The 20,579-nt window shown below is 41.4% G+C and overlaps 2 protein-coding genes across 3 annotated transcripts; one reads left to right on the forward strand and one right to left on the reverse strand.

The window, feature by feature from the left end:
- Positions 1–250: 250 nt before the first annotated feature.
- Positions 251–8,908, forward strand: bzw1a (basic leucine zipper and W2 domains 1a). The gene is made up of 12 exons (XM_006636779.3): positions 251–359; positions 1,458–1,531; positions 1,622–1,798; positions 2,112–2,206; positions 2,631–2,696; positions 3,396–3,531; positions 5,190–5,299; positions 6,140–6,310; positions 6,532–6,678; positions 7,113–7,251; positions 7,502–7,624; positions 8,081–8,908. Exons 2-12 carry the CDS (start codon positions 1,468–1,470, stop codon positions 8,110–8,112), a joined length of 1,260 nt encoding a protein of 419 aa, XP_006636842.1. The 5' UTR covers positions 251–359; positions 1,458–1,467; the 3' UTR covers positions 8,113–8,908.
- A 2,208-nt stretch (positions 8,909–11,116) lies between these two features.
- On the reverse strand, positions 11,117–19,785 carry LOC107078829 (uncharacterized). 2 transcript variants are annotated; one of them, XM_015359395.2, is made up of 5 exons: positions 19,590–19,785; positions 18,000–18,643; positions 16,655–16,730; positions 13,332–13,439; positions 11,117–12,118 (listed from the first exon to the last, which is right to left on the reverse strand). In XM_015359395.2, exons 1-5 carry the CDS (start codon positions 19,643–19,645, stop codon positions 11,587–11,589), a joined length of 1,416 nt encoding a protein of 471 aa, XP_015214881.2. In that variant the 5' UTR covers positions 19,646–19,785; the 3' UTR covers positions 11,117–11,586. The 2 variants fall into 2 exon arrangements, with proteins under 2 accessions (XP_015214881.2, XP_015214882.2); XM_015359396.2 differs by having other exon boundaries at positions 18,000–18,640; positions 19,590–19,783.
- Between the last annotated feature and the right edge of the window lie 794 nt (positions 19,786–20,579).

Here is a 20,579-nt window from a genome sequence, read left to right on the forward strand (position 1 = left end):
GGGGCAATGAAAGTATTACAAAAGTAGGGGGGATCCCTAGGTCATAAATTATTTAGTTTATAATAACGTTGCATATTTTCTCTGGGGAGATATGTACAATACAGCATATTTAAAACACACAATTTTAACATTGAAACAATCAATTATTTGGAGGTGTATTGAATTTAGTTCTGTAAGCTTTCATTTCCCACAGAAGAGAACAACCCCGCCATAGTGCGTCAGTCCGAGTGTTATTAGGCTGGCGCCGCCGCACACAGGTCTAATTTATTCTGGGTGATTTTTTTTGTTGGGGTTGAGCTTTTGAATCGTGTCGCAGTCTTTTCAGGTTCTCTAACTGTTTTTGATCTGCATTAATTTCGGTAAGTTAAATCAACCCAACTTTGGGTGACAGGGCGTACTATTAAAGATAGGGTGTAGAAGCGGGTGTTCTCTTTTATCTACTCAAGACGCGTATTTTTATCCCGTGTTTGTGTAGGGATATGTGATGATTTCACGGCCTAATTTATTTATGGCAGCGGAATTCATATTGAACGTGTAACCTGACTCCTGGGCGAACGGACCTTTTCGATAATGTTATGTTGATCGCTTCGTTTTCGTACTCGCCCGGAATACTTGTTGACGTTTTACATCGGTATTTTTAAATAAACTCTTTTGTTGGGGGGGGTGGGAGATCCCTAGGCCTAGTGTCAAATTCTACCTCGTTTATCGTAAAATGTAATCACGTTATTGCCTTTACCGGGGAAATACATCAACATAAAAAAACGGATCGGCATTTCTTTTCGTGTTTTTTTCCCCCGCAACGGTCACATATTAAATCCCTTGATGCCGAAAAGAGGAAAGGATCCAGCGTGGACGTGTTTCTTTTGTTGTGCGTGGGCTAATTCTCCGTGATCGACGAAAAAGAGCTGGTGGAGGATTTGATCCACGAGAAAGCCGGTTGCTTCTGCGATGGGGGCGACTCGGCATCACATCTGGGGGGGACTGTCTTCTCGCCGAAGAAAATAGCTCCGGTGCGGGCGGATCAGGACAATGTATCGAAAACAATGCCGATCGCCGGCCTTCAGCTAGAGCCTGCTCAGCCGGGATGATGGGGAAAATGTCTGGGCGGCCGGTTTTAGGATAAAGGATGTGTTGGGGAGGGTTTTTTTGGCTCGTTAGTCCACGAGTTTGGTAAACCCGAGATGGGGATTGAGGAGTCAAGTTGTATTGTTAGGCGTACTGGGCATTAGGGAGACCGGGAGAGTCTGGCACTTAAACCGGGATTTTTTTTTTCCTCCAGAATGGGGGAAGCATGACCGGAAGTGAAAAGTTTGATGGGAAACGTAGTTCGCTTTAAACTTTTTGGATAAAATATAGGTTTAAGCTCAACACCTCGTGTCTTTATTTGTGGTGACGTTTTAAAACCCAGGATGATGTGAACTATAAACCCCTCTTTGTGTTTTTTTTTTCCTTCCCAGGGTGTCTTTTATGAATAATCAAAAGCAGCAAAAGCCAACGCTAACAGGCCAGCGTTTTAAAACTAGGAAAAGAGGTGAGTTGTGGTGTTTCCTACTGTTTGTACAAACATCTCTTCAGTAATTTCCATTATTAATCTGCCCCCCCATTTTTTTTGTCTTCGTAGATGAAAAGGAGAGGTTTGACCCTACTCAGTTTCAGGAAAGTATTGTTCAAGGTCTGAATCAAACTGGCACCGATTTGGAAGCAGTAGCTAAATTCCTTGATGCTTCTGGTGCAAAACTTGACTATCGTCGCTATGCAGAGACACTCTTTGACATCCTGGTGGCTGGTGGAATGCTGGGTAAGGTTTTTACATTTGAACCTTTGTGTTGAGCTGTTAGACTAAGGCCATAACAATTCTCATCTTATGAACCTGGATTGCTCTCCGTCTGTATGAATAGGCATAGCAATGAATGTGCTCTTAGGGCTGTTTCTGATTGCCAGCTGGTCTGCTCTTTTACGAGAGAACTGTAAAACTGGTTTGTTTTAAATGTCGGGCTTTATTAGAATCTTTCAAGCTGTAACTTATAAACCCGAATGAAGCACCTGCATTTCTTAAAGTTGGATTGTATTCTTCGTAGAAAGGGCACTGAATTTCTCTCATTGGGTTGCAGCCCCAGGTGGTACTCTGTCCGATGACCTGACCCGCACGGAGTTCTGTGTCTTCACGGCACAGGAAGACCTTGAGACCATGCAGGCCTACGCTCAGGTGAGCCAGTGTTTGGGTCTGGTTGGAGGACAAAGCACATGGACCCCTTTTAATGTGAAAGAGGCACAATGTTTCAGCTGTGGAGCCTTCTTCAGGCACCTTCACAGCTGAAAAGGACTCCACAGACAAACCGTTCCTTTTTTTTAGCATGGAATAAATCTTCACTTGTTGTTTTGTGTGCTGATACAGCCACCTACTTGTGTTAATGTGGGCTCTTAATTGCTAGCTTGGTGTAGAAGATGATCCAGCTTTACCTTAAAAAAAAAAAAAAATCCAGCTTGTGAGTTTAGAGTGAAAGTCTTGGGCTTAGTAGCCAGCCCATATGAAAAGCCATCAAAGGTGGCTTAACTGCAGTATTTGGTTTGAATACAAGATCCTTACTGAGGTGATTTTAAAATAACCAAGTTCAACTTTTCTCTTCTAGGTTTTTAACAAACTAATCCGGCGTTACAAGTACCTGGAGAAAGGGTTTGAAGAGGAAATCAAGAAGGTAATTCCTTACTTTGACTTGATTCTTTCCATCCCTAAGGTACTCTACATGGAGTAGAGGACACTTTATTTACAGGTAGAGACAATGGTCTAGTTCAAGTAAAAGGTTTGTAAGATAAGGACTGATCTTTCAGAGTTGCACTTGGTCTGCTTTTGTTCTGATTTTTTTTTTAAAGTAACGTTCCTGTTGTGTGAGCAGATCAGTTGAGACTGCAGCAAAAGAAAAGGGTCGCTAATGCCTTTTATTGCACACAAACTGCGCAGCTAGTCTTTGAAATGGTCCAGGAGGCTGGATTCTTGAGTTTATGAACATATTGAAATTGAAGTTGTCATTGGCACTCTGTAAAAAAATTTGCCCTTGAAAGTCTTTTCCCTGAAGGTGCCAGATCATAATGTTAATACAAAGGATCATTTCTTTAACTTTGCAGAAAGGTAACACTACCTAAAGTGGTTATTTTGCCTTAATCAGTTCTACGAAGAGCTGTGCATGGTAAAACTGACACTGTTTTGCTTAGTTGAGCTCTGAATTTGTACAATCCTAAGAATGTGGACTTCTACATGGGTTTGGCTTGAGCCCCTGCTTGCACTTCCTGCATCTGACTCCCATCTGCTGATCGTGCGTAACTGGTGTCGGCAGATCAGGTTACCTGTTCTTTGAACGCCATTCTGTAAAAGTTCTCCGTGTTCTTTTTCTCTGCAGCTGCTGCTGTTTTTAAAGGGTTTCACCGAGTCGGAGCGCAACAAGCTGGCTATGATAACGGGTATCCTCCTGGGCAACGGAAACTTGTCCGCCTCCATTCTGAGCAGTCTTTTCAACGAGAACCTTGTCAAAGAAGGTGAGGTCCCTTCTGCCAAAATAGCGTGTTCTTCTGCACTTTTAATTGGACTTAAAAGCCCTGGCAGGGTTTATTACTGCCATGCAAGCAAACGTGTGAACTAATTGAAATCTTATTGTAAAGGCTAAATTACTTCTTGTTACACATTTTCCTAACAAACCCAGGAAAACCCACTTCTGAGATTGAATTGAACCCCGTTTCCCCACACTGGATATTCAGACAGAAGCAGGACTTGCTTCTTCAACTTTCAAGCTTTAATTCCTAAAGGTGTAAGATTCCCTCAACTCCATCCTCGAGTCGGATGGTGATGGTATTATTGTTGAGAAGCGTGGGGAATCGTCATGCAGCTCAGCGTTGAATTAGGTATACCAGCCCTGTTATCTTTTCTGCCTTTTAAAAGCAGAAGACATGGAGTTCCAGATGACAATGGAGAAAAAAGGGCACAAACCGCCCAACTTCCTTGGAGTTGTATTAAAACCTGGAAGTTTAATTTAGATTAAAAGATAAGATTTTTCCCTTTCCAACCACTCGCCTACTTGTGGAAAAGCATTGTTAGGCAGGTCAGAAGCTACCCTTTACCAACATGTGTACAGTTATGTGGTCTCTTATATTCTGCTTAATAAAATTAAGTAAATCTAATATAGTGTGATTTTAAATATACCGTACACAAATCTGTGCCTTCTAATGAATTCATTTATTAACCAAAACTTTTCTGTAAACAAAAGCCTAAGTGCTCTACTATGAACTTTATCTTGCAGTACAGGTTACTCCTATTTCCTGTGAAAAGCACGAGGGGTGATCACAGGTGCTTGAAAGCCTAGTTAATCCCGAGATTAAGTGGATTCAGGTGGAGACTACATTACGCTTACTTCGCATTCTTCACCCACAGGAGCAACATGCTATACTAATTGCTCTTTACCTGCCCAATGTAAACCGTTCTGGAATTGAAATTTCTTTATGGGCGTCTATGGCTTTTACATGCACAAGGTCTTGTGTAATGTGGGAAGAGGTATTTTCGATTTTCCACTTTCGATGTGGAATTTGTATTTTTAGGGCCTGCGTTCTTCGTGTTGCATCTGTTTTACTGAGATTCCTGAATAAAGCACTTGCACTTTAAGTTGATATCATCCTATTGCTTGTGCTTCTGGCCGGAGTTGCACTACTGCTTTAAATGACCATTTTAGCAGGTCAGTAGATATACCCCTACTTAGTACTTCCTTGGAGTAGACCTGCCTTAGATTTTTAGATCAGTCCTGTGTCAGCTGTTTAAACTACAAGCTAATTTAGTTGGTTAATAAGTTCATAGCTTCAGTGTGCATCTCCATGTTCCCTTGGATCCACCCTTTTGATTTTACAGAGGCTTTAAGTTTAAATTACACTCTGATTATAGTGTTGTATGTGCAGGTAAATACGTGATCTTGGAAGCAGACCTGTTGAAAAGATGATGGTAAATTGCAGTGGTGGTATTTTAATTAAAAACATGAAGTGGGCCAAAAGATTCACTTATTGTGATGGGAAGTTTTGTTTGTTATAAGAAATTTTAGTAAATAAGTATTTTGGTGATGGTTAAAGCTTAATATATAATGGCTAGCTCTGACTTTAGTCCCAGAATTACTGGAGTACATGGCAGTTTCTCACAAATGTTTTGCTTTTTTCAGGCGTGTCTGCAGCATTTGCTGTCAAACTGTTCAAATCGTGGATCAACGAGAAGGACATTAATTCAGTTGCAGGCAGTCTGCGCAAAGTTGGTATGGACAACAGACTCATGGTAAGTCCTCAGTCTAGCTTCGGGATGGTAAGAATATAGTCGGTAGTGATTTCATAATCTTCAGAACTGTGGTAAAAGCTTTCTATACCATGCTGACATGATCTACAAATACAAGTAAAGGCATTTGAGGATGTCTCCACAAATTATGAGTATGACCATGGTAACAATTATCAGGTGTCAAGATGGACATGATTACACTTGTATTTCTAGCAGTAGTCAGCATTTTAATTTTCTGACTGGCTTAGAGCTTTCTGTGAACTGTCTCCTTGAGATGACCACCTCAGCACTTTGCCATTCAGGGTAAGACCATTTTGTACAGACAAGTATGGAAGGGTGCTGGCATAGCTTTTTATAGAATCAGTGTCAACCATTTTCAAGGTGTGCTTTCTAGTTATTGCACGGTGCTCCATTATTGTACCTGCATGACCATTAAAGACCCAATTTGCTCAGAACTGTTCCATAAGCACACATTCAGTCTCGTTAACAAAAGCTTTCCTGTGGGATTGTGAGTGTAACATCTTGAAACGTGTTTACCTTGAGACTACAAGAAGTTTTTTTTTTAGGGGGATCCCACAAAGGCTACATTCGTGTCGAGTAACTGTCTTCAATTCGAATTTCTTCGTTGTGTAATGCAGTCCAAGATCAGTTTAATTCGCATGTACCTTAATTTTCTTAGTTTCAGAGTTGGGGATCTTTTAGTAACAAAAACTGCTTTATTTTGTACAAGTGACATAGTTATTCAGCAGACTATGGTAATAATGGGCTGTGAACTTTATGGGACACTTTATGATAGGAGTTGAGCTGTTGGAATCCTAGACATTTATAAACTTTTTGTTACAGGAGTTGTTTCCTGCCAACAAGAGGAGCTGCGAGCACTTCTCAAAGTACTTCACCGACGCAGGGTTGAAGGAACTGTCGGACTTTGCACGCAACCAGCAGTCCATCGGGGCACGAAAGGAGCTTCAGAAGGAGCTCCAGGAGCAGATGTCGCGTGGTGATCCATTTAAAGATGTAGGTGGCAGCTTTTCACAATCTAGTGCATGATAATGTAACTTCAGCCCCACCCCTCAGTTTTTGTCCCAGAATACTTGCGCACTATTTTGCAGGCTGTTATCGCAAAGAGTTGGCTTAGTTATGCCATTATCCTTCTGTTCTGTTTCAGAACAGATGAGGAATTTACAGATGGTATTTTTGGGTCGTGGTGTGTAAACTTTTTGTATTATTATTTTTAGATTATTGTTTATGTCAGGGAGGAGATGAAGAAAACCAACATCTCGGAGCAGACCATGATCGGTATTGTGTGGACAAGTGTGATGAGCTCTGTGGAGTGGAACAAAAAGGAAGAGCTGGTAACTGAACAAGCCATCAAACACTTGAAGGTAATGGTCTTCGGGACGCTGGGGAGACCTACTTTTTAAGTTGCCGCATTATTGCTGATCCTAGACAAAATGACCCCATTAGCCACAAGTTGCGGATATAGCTTTATTACAATTGCCGATACATGGCTGCTTTTGCGGGGAAGGAATTATGGGTCGCAAACTTTTAATGCTCTTCTTTGGCATCGGAATTTAATTCCAGTTCATTTGTGCATGCCAATTTGCTGCTGGTATCCCTACACCCTCTGGAAGGTATGCAAGATTAACTTCCTGGCCTGGAGAGTCATTAACTTTAATAGGGGAAGACTGATGGGATACAGTATCTGCAGAATGAAAATGTAGGTTTGAGGGCTGATGTCTTGTGGCAGTGGAATCTGAATGTGGGGGTCCTGCTATATCAATTTTTTCTTCCCCCCTCCCCCCCCCTCTCGTTTCAGCAATACAGCCCTCTCCTCAAAGCCTTCACCTCCCAAGGCCTCTCTGAGCTCACACTGCTGCTGAAGATTCAGGAGTACTGTTATGACAACATTCACTTCATGAAGGCCTTTCAGAAAATTGTGGTGCTTCTTTATAAAGGTATTGAATGTTTAATGAAAAACTGTAGCGGCTTAGATTTTCAGTTCTGAGGGGCTGTTACTGCTGCCTTTCTATACTTGGACCTCCCATTGGCTCATTTTATTCTTGGCGATGTTTCTCTGCTAGGATGAAACCTGGGTGACTTAGTGCCAGAATGGCTTAAAGAAGTCTCTGTAGCCTCTGCATAACTTGCCTTGCTAGGACCAGCTAAGGTAAAGATGAGCGGTTTCATCTTTTTTTCCTTTTGCAGCTGATGTGTTGAGCGAAGAAGCCATTCTGAAATGGTACACGGATGCCCATGTTGCTAAAGGAAAAAGTGTTTTCCTGGAGCAGATGAAGAAGTTCGTTGAATGGCTCAAGAACGCTGAGGAAGGTATGCATTTTTGTTATTGCTGCTTACCATGAAGATCAGCTGGAGTTCAGATGAATATACCAGTGTTGGGTAGGACTGACCAGGCAGATGAAGGGTTTTCAACTAAAACTTTGAAAACAAATGCAGATTCAACCCCCATCCTCCCCCAGATCTTAGAAAACGCCTTAAGGTCATCAGGAACAAAGTGAAAGTTTGATTTACTACACCAAAATGTCACATGGATATGGACTTTGAATTGATTTTGCATTTCATAAGTTGCAGAGAACATCTGAAATGCCACTAAATGTTACAGTCTAACATTTATTAGCCAAGGCTAATGAATTTCCTTGCAAAACCTCTAAAATCTGGCAGTGGTCTGCTTTCAGGGGGGTTTGGTGACTAGTTCCTTAGCACAGCTGAACATTAGTGTCTCGAGGGCATTGATCACAATGTTTTTTCTTTTTTTTTTTTTTCCAGAATCTGAGTCGGAGACGGAAGAAGGTGACTAAAACCTCAAGCCAAGACTCATGTTTTAAATAAAGTAGCAACAGGAGCTGTAGAATGTTTTGTTACAGAAGTGCTTGTCTTTCTAGTTCTTATTTTATTTTTTTCTATTCTACCTCCTGTAATTTTCAGCTGTAACGTTTAGATGTAATTGAAGGGCTTTAACAACCAGTTCATTTTAACTCCTTTTTTTTCTATATCCAAAATAAAGTTTACACTTCATTTAGCATCTTGGTGAATCCGTTTCCCTAATCGCTGTAAAATTGACTGACAGAAGTGTAAGTTGCTGCAATTGAGAATCGGGGAAAAATTGACCCTGATCCAGATTTATTTAATGTATTCTGACATTCCATTGAGCTTGAGCTTAAATGGGTCCCCCCTAGCATGTGCAGCTTTAAAACTAAGTTGGGACAAATTTGGGTATCAAAAGGCATTTCTAGGGTGCACATGAGCGCAACCTCCACAAATGGATGCGTAGTCTTTTACATATGAAGATGCTTCTTTATCTTTAATCAGATTTTGCCCTGTTTGATGTCTTTATTTTTGCCAAAGGAAGAAGCCCTGAATGTTTCATACGATTTTTAAGAATCTTGGTTATATTCAACTTTTCATTCAATCTTTTCACTTTCAATAAATTGTACAAAAAAAAGAATTAAGCAGCGGTACCTGGCAAGTACCACAGTTGAATTGATATGGATCTCCTGTAAAATACAGTGCCAGCTTTGGTTTAATATTGGTTACTTTTTTCTTTACCCTGATATAAATTGACTTTTTTTAAAAAATAAAGATGAATTAAAGGTCTGCGTGTGTTTTATCTTTAATCGTAGGGCTAGACCCTACTCTTAATTGCCAACCCAGCATTTGATATTTGTCATTGGGTAAGAGGCAGGTACACTACTTTAAGGATGGAAGTTGAGTTAGTGGATTGTTTTTTACTTGTGCACTGTGTGCAAAATGGATATTGGTAGGCTAGTTTATTGGGGGTTTGAGGTAGTTAATTTGCATGTCTTGTTAGGCTACAGCTCTGGAAGAGTGGTTCTACGGGTTTGATAGCCAGAGTGGTCTGTGAGCCGAGTTCTTTTAAGCAACTGATTGATTTGTGTTGCGGTTCCAGAAAGCCCCACCAAAAGGTAGTGGGTAATTCAGTATCCTGAGAATTGTGGAAAACATTAATTGGTAAATATATAGAGTATGAAAAAATCCATTCACTTATGATTAGAAGTATTATTGAGCTGGGTCTTAGTTTTGAAACAAAACTAATGCACATCAATGGTGTTTCTCTCCAGAGTCCTACATTGCCTAAAGTAGGACTCTGGAGAGATGGATAGAATGAAAAGTATGCTCCCAACCTGGTTTAATGAAATTTTATAGGGAGTGAACCTCAAAGCACCTCTTAAAGATTTATAGAAAATACATTTTTTTTTTCCTGAGGAATTGGAATTATGACTAAAACTGCACGAAGATGTGATTTAGTAAGTTTTGCTTTAACCCCTAACTCATCATTTACAACTGTTTATGTGAGATACCAATGTGTAAGTTATTTTAAAAAGCCTAAACTGCACACAAGTCTTTTAAGATAACCTGGATGAAGTGTAAATGTGTGCAATAGAAAAAGCAGTTAATAAAAATAAACTGGTTACTGATAGACAGTCTTAATAGGTGCCAGTAGATGTCCTGTATTGCGTTAGACATGTTAATCTTGAAGGCATAATGCATCCATGCATTTTCAAACCACTTCTTGTAATTCAGGGTTGGGGGAAGAGCCGAAACCTACCCCAGCAGTACAACCTGGATGGGATGCCAGGCTGTTGCAGGGCAGATGGATAAGCAGAATAATGCCCCACACTCAAACCAGGGCCACTTAAATTTCCAGTCTGGTTTTGGACTGAGGGAGAAAATAGGCACCAGAAGGAAATTCACACAAACTCCACACAGCACCCCAGGTCTGGGAGTGAACCCAGGACCCCAGTAATGCTACCTACTATGCCAATTGGGAACAATGTAGCACTTAAAATTGTTACAAAATTGTAGCAAAATCAGGAAGGGACTGTAAATGGTGGGTCAGTTTAAAACCACTGTACTTTGCACCTTCATTTAAATTGTGAACCATGTCAGTGGCAGTTGATGAAACACAGACGGTCCTTTGTGACTTCACTGAGAATTTTATAACTTCAGAAGTGTTCTGTAGAAGCTCTGCACAGCAGGAAGAGAGCTAGAAAGAACACGTGAGATTCCAAGACACAGAACAAGCGGTTTATTGATGTGGGAAAACAGCACTAAAAATGTTCTTTATGAGTACCCTTTTTGGGTATTGTCGCTTAAATGTAAAGATGAGGTATCCATACTGCATGGATGCAAAGGCTGCTTTAATTTGTTTTTCAGCTGTACAGTATGCATTATTTCAGGCATTCTATTAAATTACCATTAATAGGTAAATAGCAAATAAAACCCTGCACTAGGAGCACTGATCTGGGCAGGTCACTACTGACCGCACGCCCAGACATAATTTTTTTTTTTACTGTCCTCAGAGTCCATTTCACAAAACCCCTGCAGAATGTGTGGGTCCTAATGTGCCAGTAAAGTGATGGGGACAAGATACTGTAAATGGGTGCTTTCCTGTCGTAAAGAGTAGGTGTGTTACCCTGCCATCCTGGCCAAATTTCCCAATGGCCCTCACCAATCATTGCCTCCTAATAATCCCCATCTCTGAACTGGCTTCATCACTCTGTTCTCCTCTCCACTGATAGCTGGTGTGTGGTGAGTGTACTGGTGCATTATGGCTGCCGACATATCATCCAGGTGGGGCAGTACATTGGTGGTGGAGGAGGGGAGTCCCCATTACCTGTAAAGGGCTTTGAGTGGTGTGTCCAGAAAAGCTCTCTATAAGTACAAGGAATTAGATTCTAATTTAAGTTTCACTTAAGATGTCTGACATCCTATTTCAATGTCATCACATTTAAATGAGATGTACACTCCCAATCATGTCGGTAAAATACACGAGCCTTCCAGAATGTTTCCATGAGCAGTTGAATTAAACATAAAAGTATCAGTATAAATACATCAAACCCTGGTTTTAGAAGCCTGCCATTTTTTATTTTAACTTCAGAATGCATTAATCAAAAGTATTTTTGGTTAGAAAGGAAAACTTAACACTTCTGCTCAAAATAAAATGTTAAATCGGAAAAAATAAATGAAGCCCCTGAATTCTAGGTAATCCAAAATAGAAGAGCATTTCACATAACATGTTCCCTTTGTTTTTAAACGGATCAATAAGCTGAACTTCTTTACATTGCCTAAAGTATTCTTATAAAATTCGTTCATGTATCTCAAGACAGGTTAGGATGAGCCCTAGAATTATTTTGTTCTGCCTCAAGTTACTATATTGCATATATAGTGTGCGTGCACAATAAACATAACACATGTATATACGACGTAAAGCCACCATTACCTCTCAATACAAATGGTTTACAAACATGTACTTAAAAAATGCCTTCTGATGCAGAAGAATCACTTTCTTTGACCACTGTGGACTGCCTGTTTTCCATTTTGGCCAACATTGACTTAAAGCCACCTTTCTGCAACCAGGAGAAGTGACGCGAAGGGTCAGGGAAGTCAAAAATGCTACTGTTTCCACTGACCTTACATGACTTATTTCCCAGTGTTTCACTGAAACAGTCCTGCCTCTTAGTCCAGCTATGTTCAGTCTTCACACTGGCTCCTGGGCTAACAGTCTTTTCGAGTAAGGTATCAAAATTAGGGTCTTGGTCTTGGTCTTGGTCTTGGTCTTCATTGCTATTCTGCAGGACAAAGGGCCTATCTTTCCGAGTACTCTCGTTATAAATAATTCTGCTCCCTTCCAGAACATTTTTCGTCATTTTCTTTTTGCCTGTGCCTGTTTTGATCATCTTTCCATTTTTCTTTTGTGGTTTGAAGGTTGAATCTTCAGCTCTCCTCTTTTTGCCATGTCTGTTCTGGACAGGAGCCTCTTTACTTTTGCACTTTAATAAGTTCCTGAAATAAAGAAAAGGGTCTAAATGAGGAGAAAAGGATTTGGGCTCCAGATTGAACTGAATGCGGAGTGCGCAGGCTGGGTCTTGCAATTCTGAAATCCTTTGTTTGAACCTGAATTTCACACAAATGTAACCCTTCTAAATGTTTCACTTTGACTCACTGCAGCAGCGGTTAATGGTGCATCAACCAGACTCTTAAAAAGTGTTATCCATCTAGAAGTGTCTACTTGACACCTCTTTTCCCAGACAGCAGTGTAAAAAAAAATCAGCACACTCAATCTCTGTGCAGTAGCACAATGTACTAAGTAAGCACTTCTAATTGGACAACTGTAGTTTCTGACAAACATCTTATTTTTTCATTTGCCTATAGCTACAACAGTATTTAGACCTCTGAGTAGTTGACCAGCACTCTGTACTATCACTAACATGCTGCTTGAAGGACTGAGGTGAAAAAGCTATACAGATTCATAATGTAGGATTCTACAACCTTTGGGTGTATAAAACAAAATTAGTGGTACCAAATAAAAATATTGTTAAATAGGCAGCAATGTGGTTCGGTGGGTAACACTGCAAGGTCCTGGGTTTGAAAATGGCTTATATATGGAACTCACAGCTGTGGCTTTCTTGATTTTCTCCCACCATCCCAAGTCATGCAGTCACAAATAATTAGCATCTCTAAATTGCCCCCATAAACATGTCTTCTACCTGCAAAGGACAAACGTCCCATTTAGAGTAGTCCTTTCTTAAACTCTGTGCCCCTTGGGTTAGGCTTCCCTGTTTTTCTGTGACCCTCTAAAGTAGGTACTGAAAATGGAGGACATTAAGCTCATGTCATGTAGGCTTACATGCTAATGCATTAACTGTGCAAAAGGCTTGTTAATCATTCATGCTCAATAACAAGGATCCCATATTTAATACCTTAGTTGAAGGACACTGCATATTTGTTCGATGGGATCTTGTGACTGATGTGAGGAGTGAATTTCATGCATGCCATATGCAACTAATGAAGATAGACAACATTTACTCTAACATAGAAAGGCAAATCCTATCCATTTTTTCCAAATAAGTTACGATTACTGTAACAACTGGAAATGGAACCTAGGAGTCACCCTTTAGGCATCTCTAAGTCTTCTCACTCAGTTTTTTAAACTACTCAAAGGCAATACATATGTAATTAAGGTTTTGCATTTGAAATGTTTTATGTTTTTACCTACCTTTGTAAAAATACATGAAGCCTGGAACATGCACTGGGAGTTTTTCTTGGTTCACATGCGCAGTTCTTAGCATTCATTGTAATAGTTTTAATGGCAATCCACAGTTTTCTGAAAGTAATAAGAAAAGGCTAGATTACAATGCCAATAAAAGTGACAAAAATATATTTGCAGTACTTTCATCTAATTACATAGTGAGACAATTCTAAAAATGTTGCCACTGAGATGACGTAAGAATCACCCACTGTCAGTCAGGACCCACTTCATTTATAACTAAAACAAGATACAAATGTATAGTACATACAGCAATGTAAAGTGCTTTACAGGTAATGGGGACTCCCCTTCACCAGCACCAATGTTCAGCCCCACCTGGATGATGTGACGGCAGCCATAGTGCACCAGTACTCTCACCATACACCGGCTATCATTGGGGAGGAGAACAGAGTGATGAAGCCAATTCAGAGATGGGGATTATTAGGAGGCCATGAGTGCTAAAGGCCGGGGGGGAATTTGAGAAACACCCTGGGATTTATCATGACCACTGAGAGTCAGGATGTCAGTTTTACATCTCATCAAAAGACAGCGCCTTTCTAATGCCCCAGTATAGCGTCCCCGTCACTATACTGGGGTATTAGGACCCACAAAGACCGCGGGTTGAGCGCCCCCCTACTGGCCCCAATAAAACCTCTTCCAGCAGCAATCTTAGCTTTCCCAGGAGGTCTCCCATACAGGTACTAGCCAGGCTCACACCTGCTGAGCTTCAGCAAGCTGTGAGTTTTGAGTTGCAGGGTGATATAGCTTTTTGACCACTTAAGGCATTATTTAACAGTCAAACACATGGGAGAGCGCCTGATTAGCCCTATGAAACACCTTGTCTGTACATGCTGTAAGTATAGTAACCTGTGTGTTGTGTGCAGTGTGGTGTTTGTATTGTGACTGTTAATATTTGTTTAACCAAGTGTGCCTAAATTATTACTCTTTTCACCAAGACTGTACCAGAGAAAGATTTTACATGTCTTTAAATTATACCAACTGCTCAGCTAAATCACTTGGGGGTTATGAATATTTACCCATTGACTAAACCACTTGGTCACGTTCCGATATTCATCATTTTTGCAACAATATTCTGTAAGTATATTACTACTTTGAAACTGCGAAAAACAAACCCATGGAAGAATGAGACCAAAAGTGCCAAGTCAAGACAAAAAATGGTTCCTGTCGCCAGGGTATGACAAGTCAAAAATGACACACAAGAAAATGAACAGTTACAATTGTGCTAAATAACATCTGCTTGATTTCTGACAACATACCTTTCAGAATGTACAGTGAAACCTTAACCAAAGGACAAGTGGAAACTACACAGGCGTGCAGTACCTCCTGTTCTTGGTTATTTACCCAAAGAATTGTGGGAGTATGAAACAAGCTGCCTAATTATGTCCCTAGCTTTTATAAAGAAATGGATGATTGAGATCCTTGGAAAAGTTAACTACTAGCTACCAAACAGGCTACGAGGCCTCACTTCATTTGTAATCTTTACAATCTTTTTTAAAAACACTATAGTTATTTGAAAAGAAGGATATTTTGTCTTCCTTTCCCAAGTGTTATCTCATTACAATGAAACTGTAAAGTGCGAGTCACACAATAGAGTATAAGGAAGTGCCCGACAGCCCAATCTGAATGAGGTGTGAAAGTTAGCTGTCAATACTGGTCATGGGCTGGCAATCTGGCTGGTTTGTATTTACCCTCAGCATAACGTTTATACTGAGTGCGCAATGTTATTTTAGACTAACGCGTCTGAGTGAGTAGAGTTTCCACATATCAATAGAAATGGCTAACATTTCAATCTGAATTTTTTGTCCTTCTTGGCAGTCAAAGGCGGTAATTATAGAAAACAGACTTAAGTACTATGCAGGAAAAGGCTCTTACTCAAAAGTACCACACTGGAAAAAAAAAAGTAAAAATACCATAAACACTATAATATAGCTTCTGAAGAAGGGTGGGGGGCATTAAAGTAGCACAGTGGTTAGCATTGCTGCGTGGCAGCACTGGGGCACCGATTTCAATTCCTGGGGTGCTGTCTGTATGCAGTCTGCGTGTCTACATGGATTTTCTCTGGCTGCTCCAGTTTTCTCCCACAGTCCAGAGACATACTGGGAAACTGACCTGGGTGCAATTTCCCCAGAACGTTTGTGTCCTGCAATGGACTAGCGACCCATCCAGGGTGTATCCTATCTTGAACCTGTCCTTTGCCGGGCGGGATAGGCCCAAGTTCCCTTGCAACCCTTGTATTCAATAATTCAATTAGAAATGGATGGATGCAAGGAGGGTGGAGTCAACAGGCTAGAAGAGAGCCACAGCATATCCCACCTTCACAGTACTGATGGTATTTCATATCAGCACATGCCAGCTACAAAACCCCCATCTTCCGTTTCATTTGGTGCCTAACATCCCCCAGAATCCCTAAAGGGAAACTTTCTAAAATTTCAGCACTCAGGTGAAAGCAACTTCAAAAACACAGAAGAGAAAGCACGAGAGAAACTGCAAAGAACTTTACGAGGGCAGCTATCCTTGAATTAGCTAAGAGTACCTCAACCAAAAAAATATACTCAAATCATTTTACACTATCGCCACAGTTCTGTTTTTCATAGACCCGGTTTTTAATCGCCAGGAATTTAACAGCTTATTTCATCACTTGTACCCCAATACCAAGCATAACCAAGAACTAGAACCTATTCAAACACTCCCACTGGACCCGAATTCGACACTTGGGTGCTTATAGAAGAGTCAGCAGGAGTAGCAGTTTCTTTCATTGAAACACTGTAGGCTCTCAGGTGTCAGGAACCTGCACTCCCCCCCACTTTGCTTCATTGGTGGTACAGAGTAAATCAGGGAGAGACTAGCCAATTCACACCCGTTCAGACATGCCTGTATGTGGCCAAGCATGCGCCATTTCATTTGGAAAATCCCACTGACAGTCATTTAATGATAGAGCAGAAAAGAATTTGCATAGTAGTTCAGGTGGGTAGCTGCGTCAGCATGCGTAGGCTGCAAAGGAACAGGTAATAGGTTTATTCCATGCTGAAAAAAAGAAGAGAGCACAACGTTTCGGCCATGGAGCCTTCTTCAAGTGTCATTTGCATAGTCTGGATTATAACACCAGAACTGTGAGCTAGTACTTTTATTTGTGTAGTCACTGATGTGCATCTTTTCATCGTTTTTGTCTGAGACAGCAAAAACAATGTCATCCCTAAATTCTACTCCTATTCAAATAATGCTGTTGATTAGGGGACGAATATCAAGTCCATATTTGCAGTAAGAACACTTACCCTCTGCTGATTTGTTTGGTTCTACAAACCCTTCTTTTCTTCAGGATCCACTGGTCACATGACAAAGACATGGGATCTGCAGGTTGTTTTTTAAAAAAAAAGAAATGTTGCATCAAAAGAGAGACATGCAGAAGCGCAACAGTGAATATTCAGATAGTATTTTAAAGATAATTTGGGATTGCCTTGCATCCCATGTCATTAATATGCTGTTAATCTCTCATGTCAAAGGTCCACACAGGAAATCTGATCATAACCTTGTTGCATCAGTTTTTGTCCTGTACCAGCTTGTCCAGACATGAATATAGGATTATGGTTTCACTTTGAAAGCTAGTGGCAGTGAATTGTACTGAAGATAATCCCTTGATCTAACAATCCAGCAACTTTCTCAGGCGAATATTACAGTAGATTTGGTTTTGACAGTTCATTTATCCTCCCCTACCCCCATCTAGCATAAAAGTCTCAGAAGTGGCTGTCTTCATGTTTACTCTGATCAAAACATGTGGGGCCATAAAAGTTGCAAAATGACGACAAAAAAAATAAATATATAAAAGCCTTATCAAAGACTTCCTGACCTTAAATATAGCTTATCCAGTGATGCCTCCTTCAGGATGATCAAATAAAACCCAACAGATTTTACAGACAGCGGGGCCACTTCACAACAAGAGTGCCTCACTGTCACCCCACTGCAAGGAAACTTCCAACAGAACCAGAGCCCTGCCAACTCTCAAAATAAAAAGTAAAATATCCAAATATGATGAGTGAACCATCTGCGCCAATGCCCTGCATGATGACAAAACCAGGTGACCAGTTACAGAATAATTGCAGTCTGCTCCGATGTTCTCCATGATGCTACTGCAAAGTTATCAAGCCTATTTAATCCAAGACATTCCTTCCCCTGACGCGGGGGAAGTGTACTTGACAGGAAGTTATTTTTGTACCGTAAAAAGTACGAATTATCTTGGATGTAGTGGTAAAACAAATTCCAGAGAACGTGGGTGGAACATACTATAACGCATACGGCCACCATTGCAGGTTGTGAGAGCCGGCTTACCAGCACGGTGACATCACCGCCCTTCCCTGTGAATAGCAGGGACCGCAGTCTTCGGGCTGATGGGAGATTTCCCTTTAGCTCAACTGGCTGGGTCCCTGTTGAGTGACGCCGGAGGCCCGGGTTCGAGTCCCTGACAGTGGGGGGCCGACTTGAGGCGGCAGAGGCGAGGGCGCAAACCCATGTGAACCCGAGAGCGCTACAATGTGAACCTCGCTTCACTGCAATCATAACTGCTTTGCAAAGCAGAGCACTCTCGTCACCATGCCTCTTCCCCTGCAGCAAAATGTAACTTACTATAGTCAATCTTCTTCTTCTTCTTCATCTTCGTCTTCTTGGCGGAGTGCATTTTCTGGAAGAGCGCCACGCAGGCGTCACAGAGTCTCGCGGCATCATACTCCTCTCCGGACGCCCACGACAAGCCGTCCTCGGCGGCGGCGGCGGTGTCGTGGCCCTCGCTTTCCCCCCCCGCTTCCGGGAGGCGCACCACGTCGGCCCGGAACCCGAAGTCGTCGTCCTCCAGGATGCTCACTTCGTCGTGCGAAGGCTCGCCCTCGGCCTCCGACGGGCTGCGGGCAGCCTCCCCGTCTCTCGTCGGACGGAACGGGCCATCTGGCAAGCGAAGGGCGTCTGCGTCGGTTGCGCAGTCCGGCGGACGGGGGGTCAGGCGCTTATTGGCCAGCGTTTCGTTGACGTTCGGCACCTCTACCTCCTTGTTGCTGGAACACAAGGAGGCACCACCCTGCCACTGTGGCCTCTGCAAACACACAGGCGACCGGTCACTACACAGGAGCGTGCGAGTGGCTTTGAGTGACTGCCCAGAGGGATAACCCTTCTCCAAGATCTGCTTCTTGCCTGCGTTTAAAGGACTGAATTGCTTTGTCAGGAGATGCGTGGGGATGTGGTCTTCAGTCTGACTTTGACAGATGGATTGATACCTGCTGGAACAAAATCAAACTCACAATACCTTACGAAACAGAAGATCCCAGTAGCTCTAAATGTGCCAAGACAGCTATGCAAAATGACACCCACCTAACTATGGACTACGTTTGCCTTAGAGCAGCCCCATGTCAATAAATCACAAAACGGTGGACATCTAGGAAATCCACACAAACATTTACTACTTTCACCCATATCATATACCTGGTGGTTACTAATTGTGTCCTTCAAAACTCAGAATGATCAACTGCTTATAATTTATAATTCACACAGCATTATACACACTTCATTCCTGATGTAGATTGTATGCAGTTTTTGCAAGTGTCTCGAGTTTATGATTTTATCTTTCATTATCAGAGCAAAGGGCACACGAACCCTAAAAGATAAAGACAATGCCAACATTGTACAGTAAACGTCATATCCTCACAAAACTACCATTTTTCAAATTCTTTCCCCATATTAGACACAAATGTCTATTTTGTTTTTCAAACAAAATAGATCAAAAGCACGACTATTCCGTCACGCCGTAGCCTGGGAATAGCGTGCAGAACTGAGCTCTCAACCCTGACCAGACCTGAAGACACCCGTTTCGGACACGGATTCAGTGCCGTCATGGATCACAGGGTTTACCGATTTGCTATAGAAAAAAAAAGCTACAAAGCTAGCCTATTGTAAATTGTCACTGGCTGGATAAGAGACTCCTACAAAATACAGCAAATCGTATGACGTTCATAGGACAAACTCCTAACTTGGAATTGTTGCAAAGATGCACAAGGCGAATAGACTCTGCGTCGAAATCGCATTGTTTTAGCGCAGTCGTACCATATCTGGAATTTCAATTTTAAACCGTTTTTTTATGCGTAGCGCCTTACTTTACTGGCTACTGTGGGTTTCATAAAAAAACGCTTGTTTAATAAAAAAAACTACAAAGGAATCAAAAGTACATACAGTTGTTCAAATTCGTCATCGTCTATACTCGAACGTTTCCGCCTGTGAGATGTCATGCTGAGGACACCGTCGCCCGTTTCACATGATTTAAGTACTTTTCATTCTTCAAAGATGTTGTTTTCGTTTCTGAAAAGCCCGGCTTTTATCAAAGCTCTTCGATCTCGTGAGAGCGGAGATTTGGGCGAGACTTGAGCCACAGCCTTTGTTTCAGCCGTCAATCAAGAGGCAACTAATTCTCCGATTGGTCCACTGGTCCATCTAACTCCGTGCCTTTTTCTTCAGCATTTCCGCTCAAGGAGGGGTGGGACTTTCAGATGCAGAAAGGCGAGCGCTGGCTCTCTCCTAAGTAGTAGCGGCATGTAAATACTGTACGTGGGCTTATGTGAATTTCATTTCGTGAAGGCACGATGATAGACATAGAAATTATTGCTTTAATTTTAATGTATTTCAGTAAAACCTTAAATATTCCGATAAATATTGATGTCCAAAACGCTTTTGTGTTTTGTTTGCTTTAAAGCTTGCTCACAATTTGAAGTAGCAATCAATAACTGTTATATACACAACCTGCTCCACCAAATTCAAGGCAACAAATAAAAAGAAAACCGATAACACGAAAAAATGTAAAAAGTCACGATTGCCTAAGTATCCAGTCCCCTTGCTGTGGCACACATAAATGATCTTTTGTGTACAAAATCACTTTGACAACCCTCGTAATTATTTCAGTGGTATCTCTGACAGTAATGGTGGTTATGGTAATTTCAGAATACAACGCCTGTCCTTGTGGGATTGATTTTCATGTAAGAACACTCATGAGCTTTCAAAGCAAGGAAGGAAACCTTTTAGATCAGGAGAAGGGTGGAGGAAAAACTGAACCAACATTAAACAGGAGTGGCATCATACCACACAGATAAGGAAGAAACTAGGGAGAGATGTTCACAAGTGTAACATTACAGCTATTCTGTATGCACCCGTTAATACCATTCCCAGTGT

This window comes from Lepisosteus oculatus, chromosome 12, assembly GCF_040954835.1.
Source record: "Lepisosteus oculatus isolate fLepOcu1 chromosome 12, fLepOcu1.hap2, whole genome shotgun sequence".
NCBI lineage: Eukaryota > Metazoa > Chordata > Actinopteri > Semionotiformes > Lepisosteidae > Lepisosteus > Lepisosteus oculatus.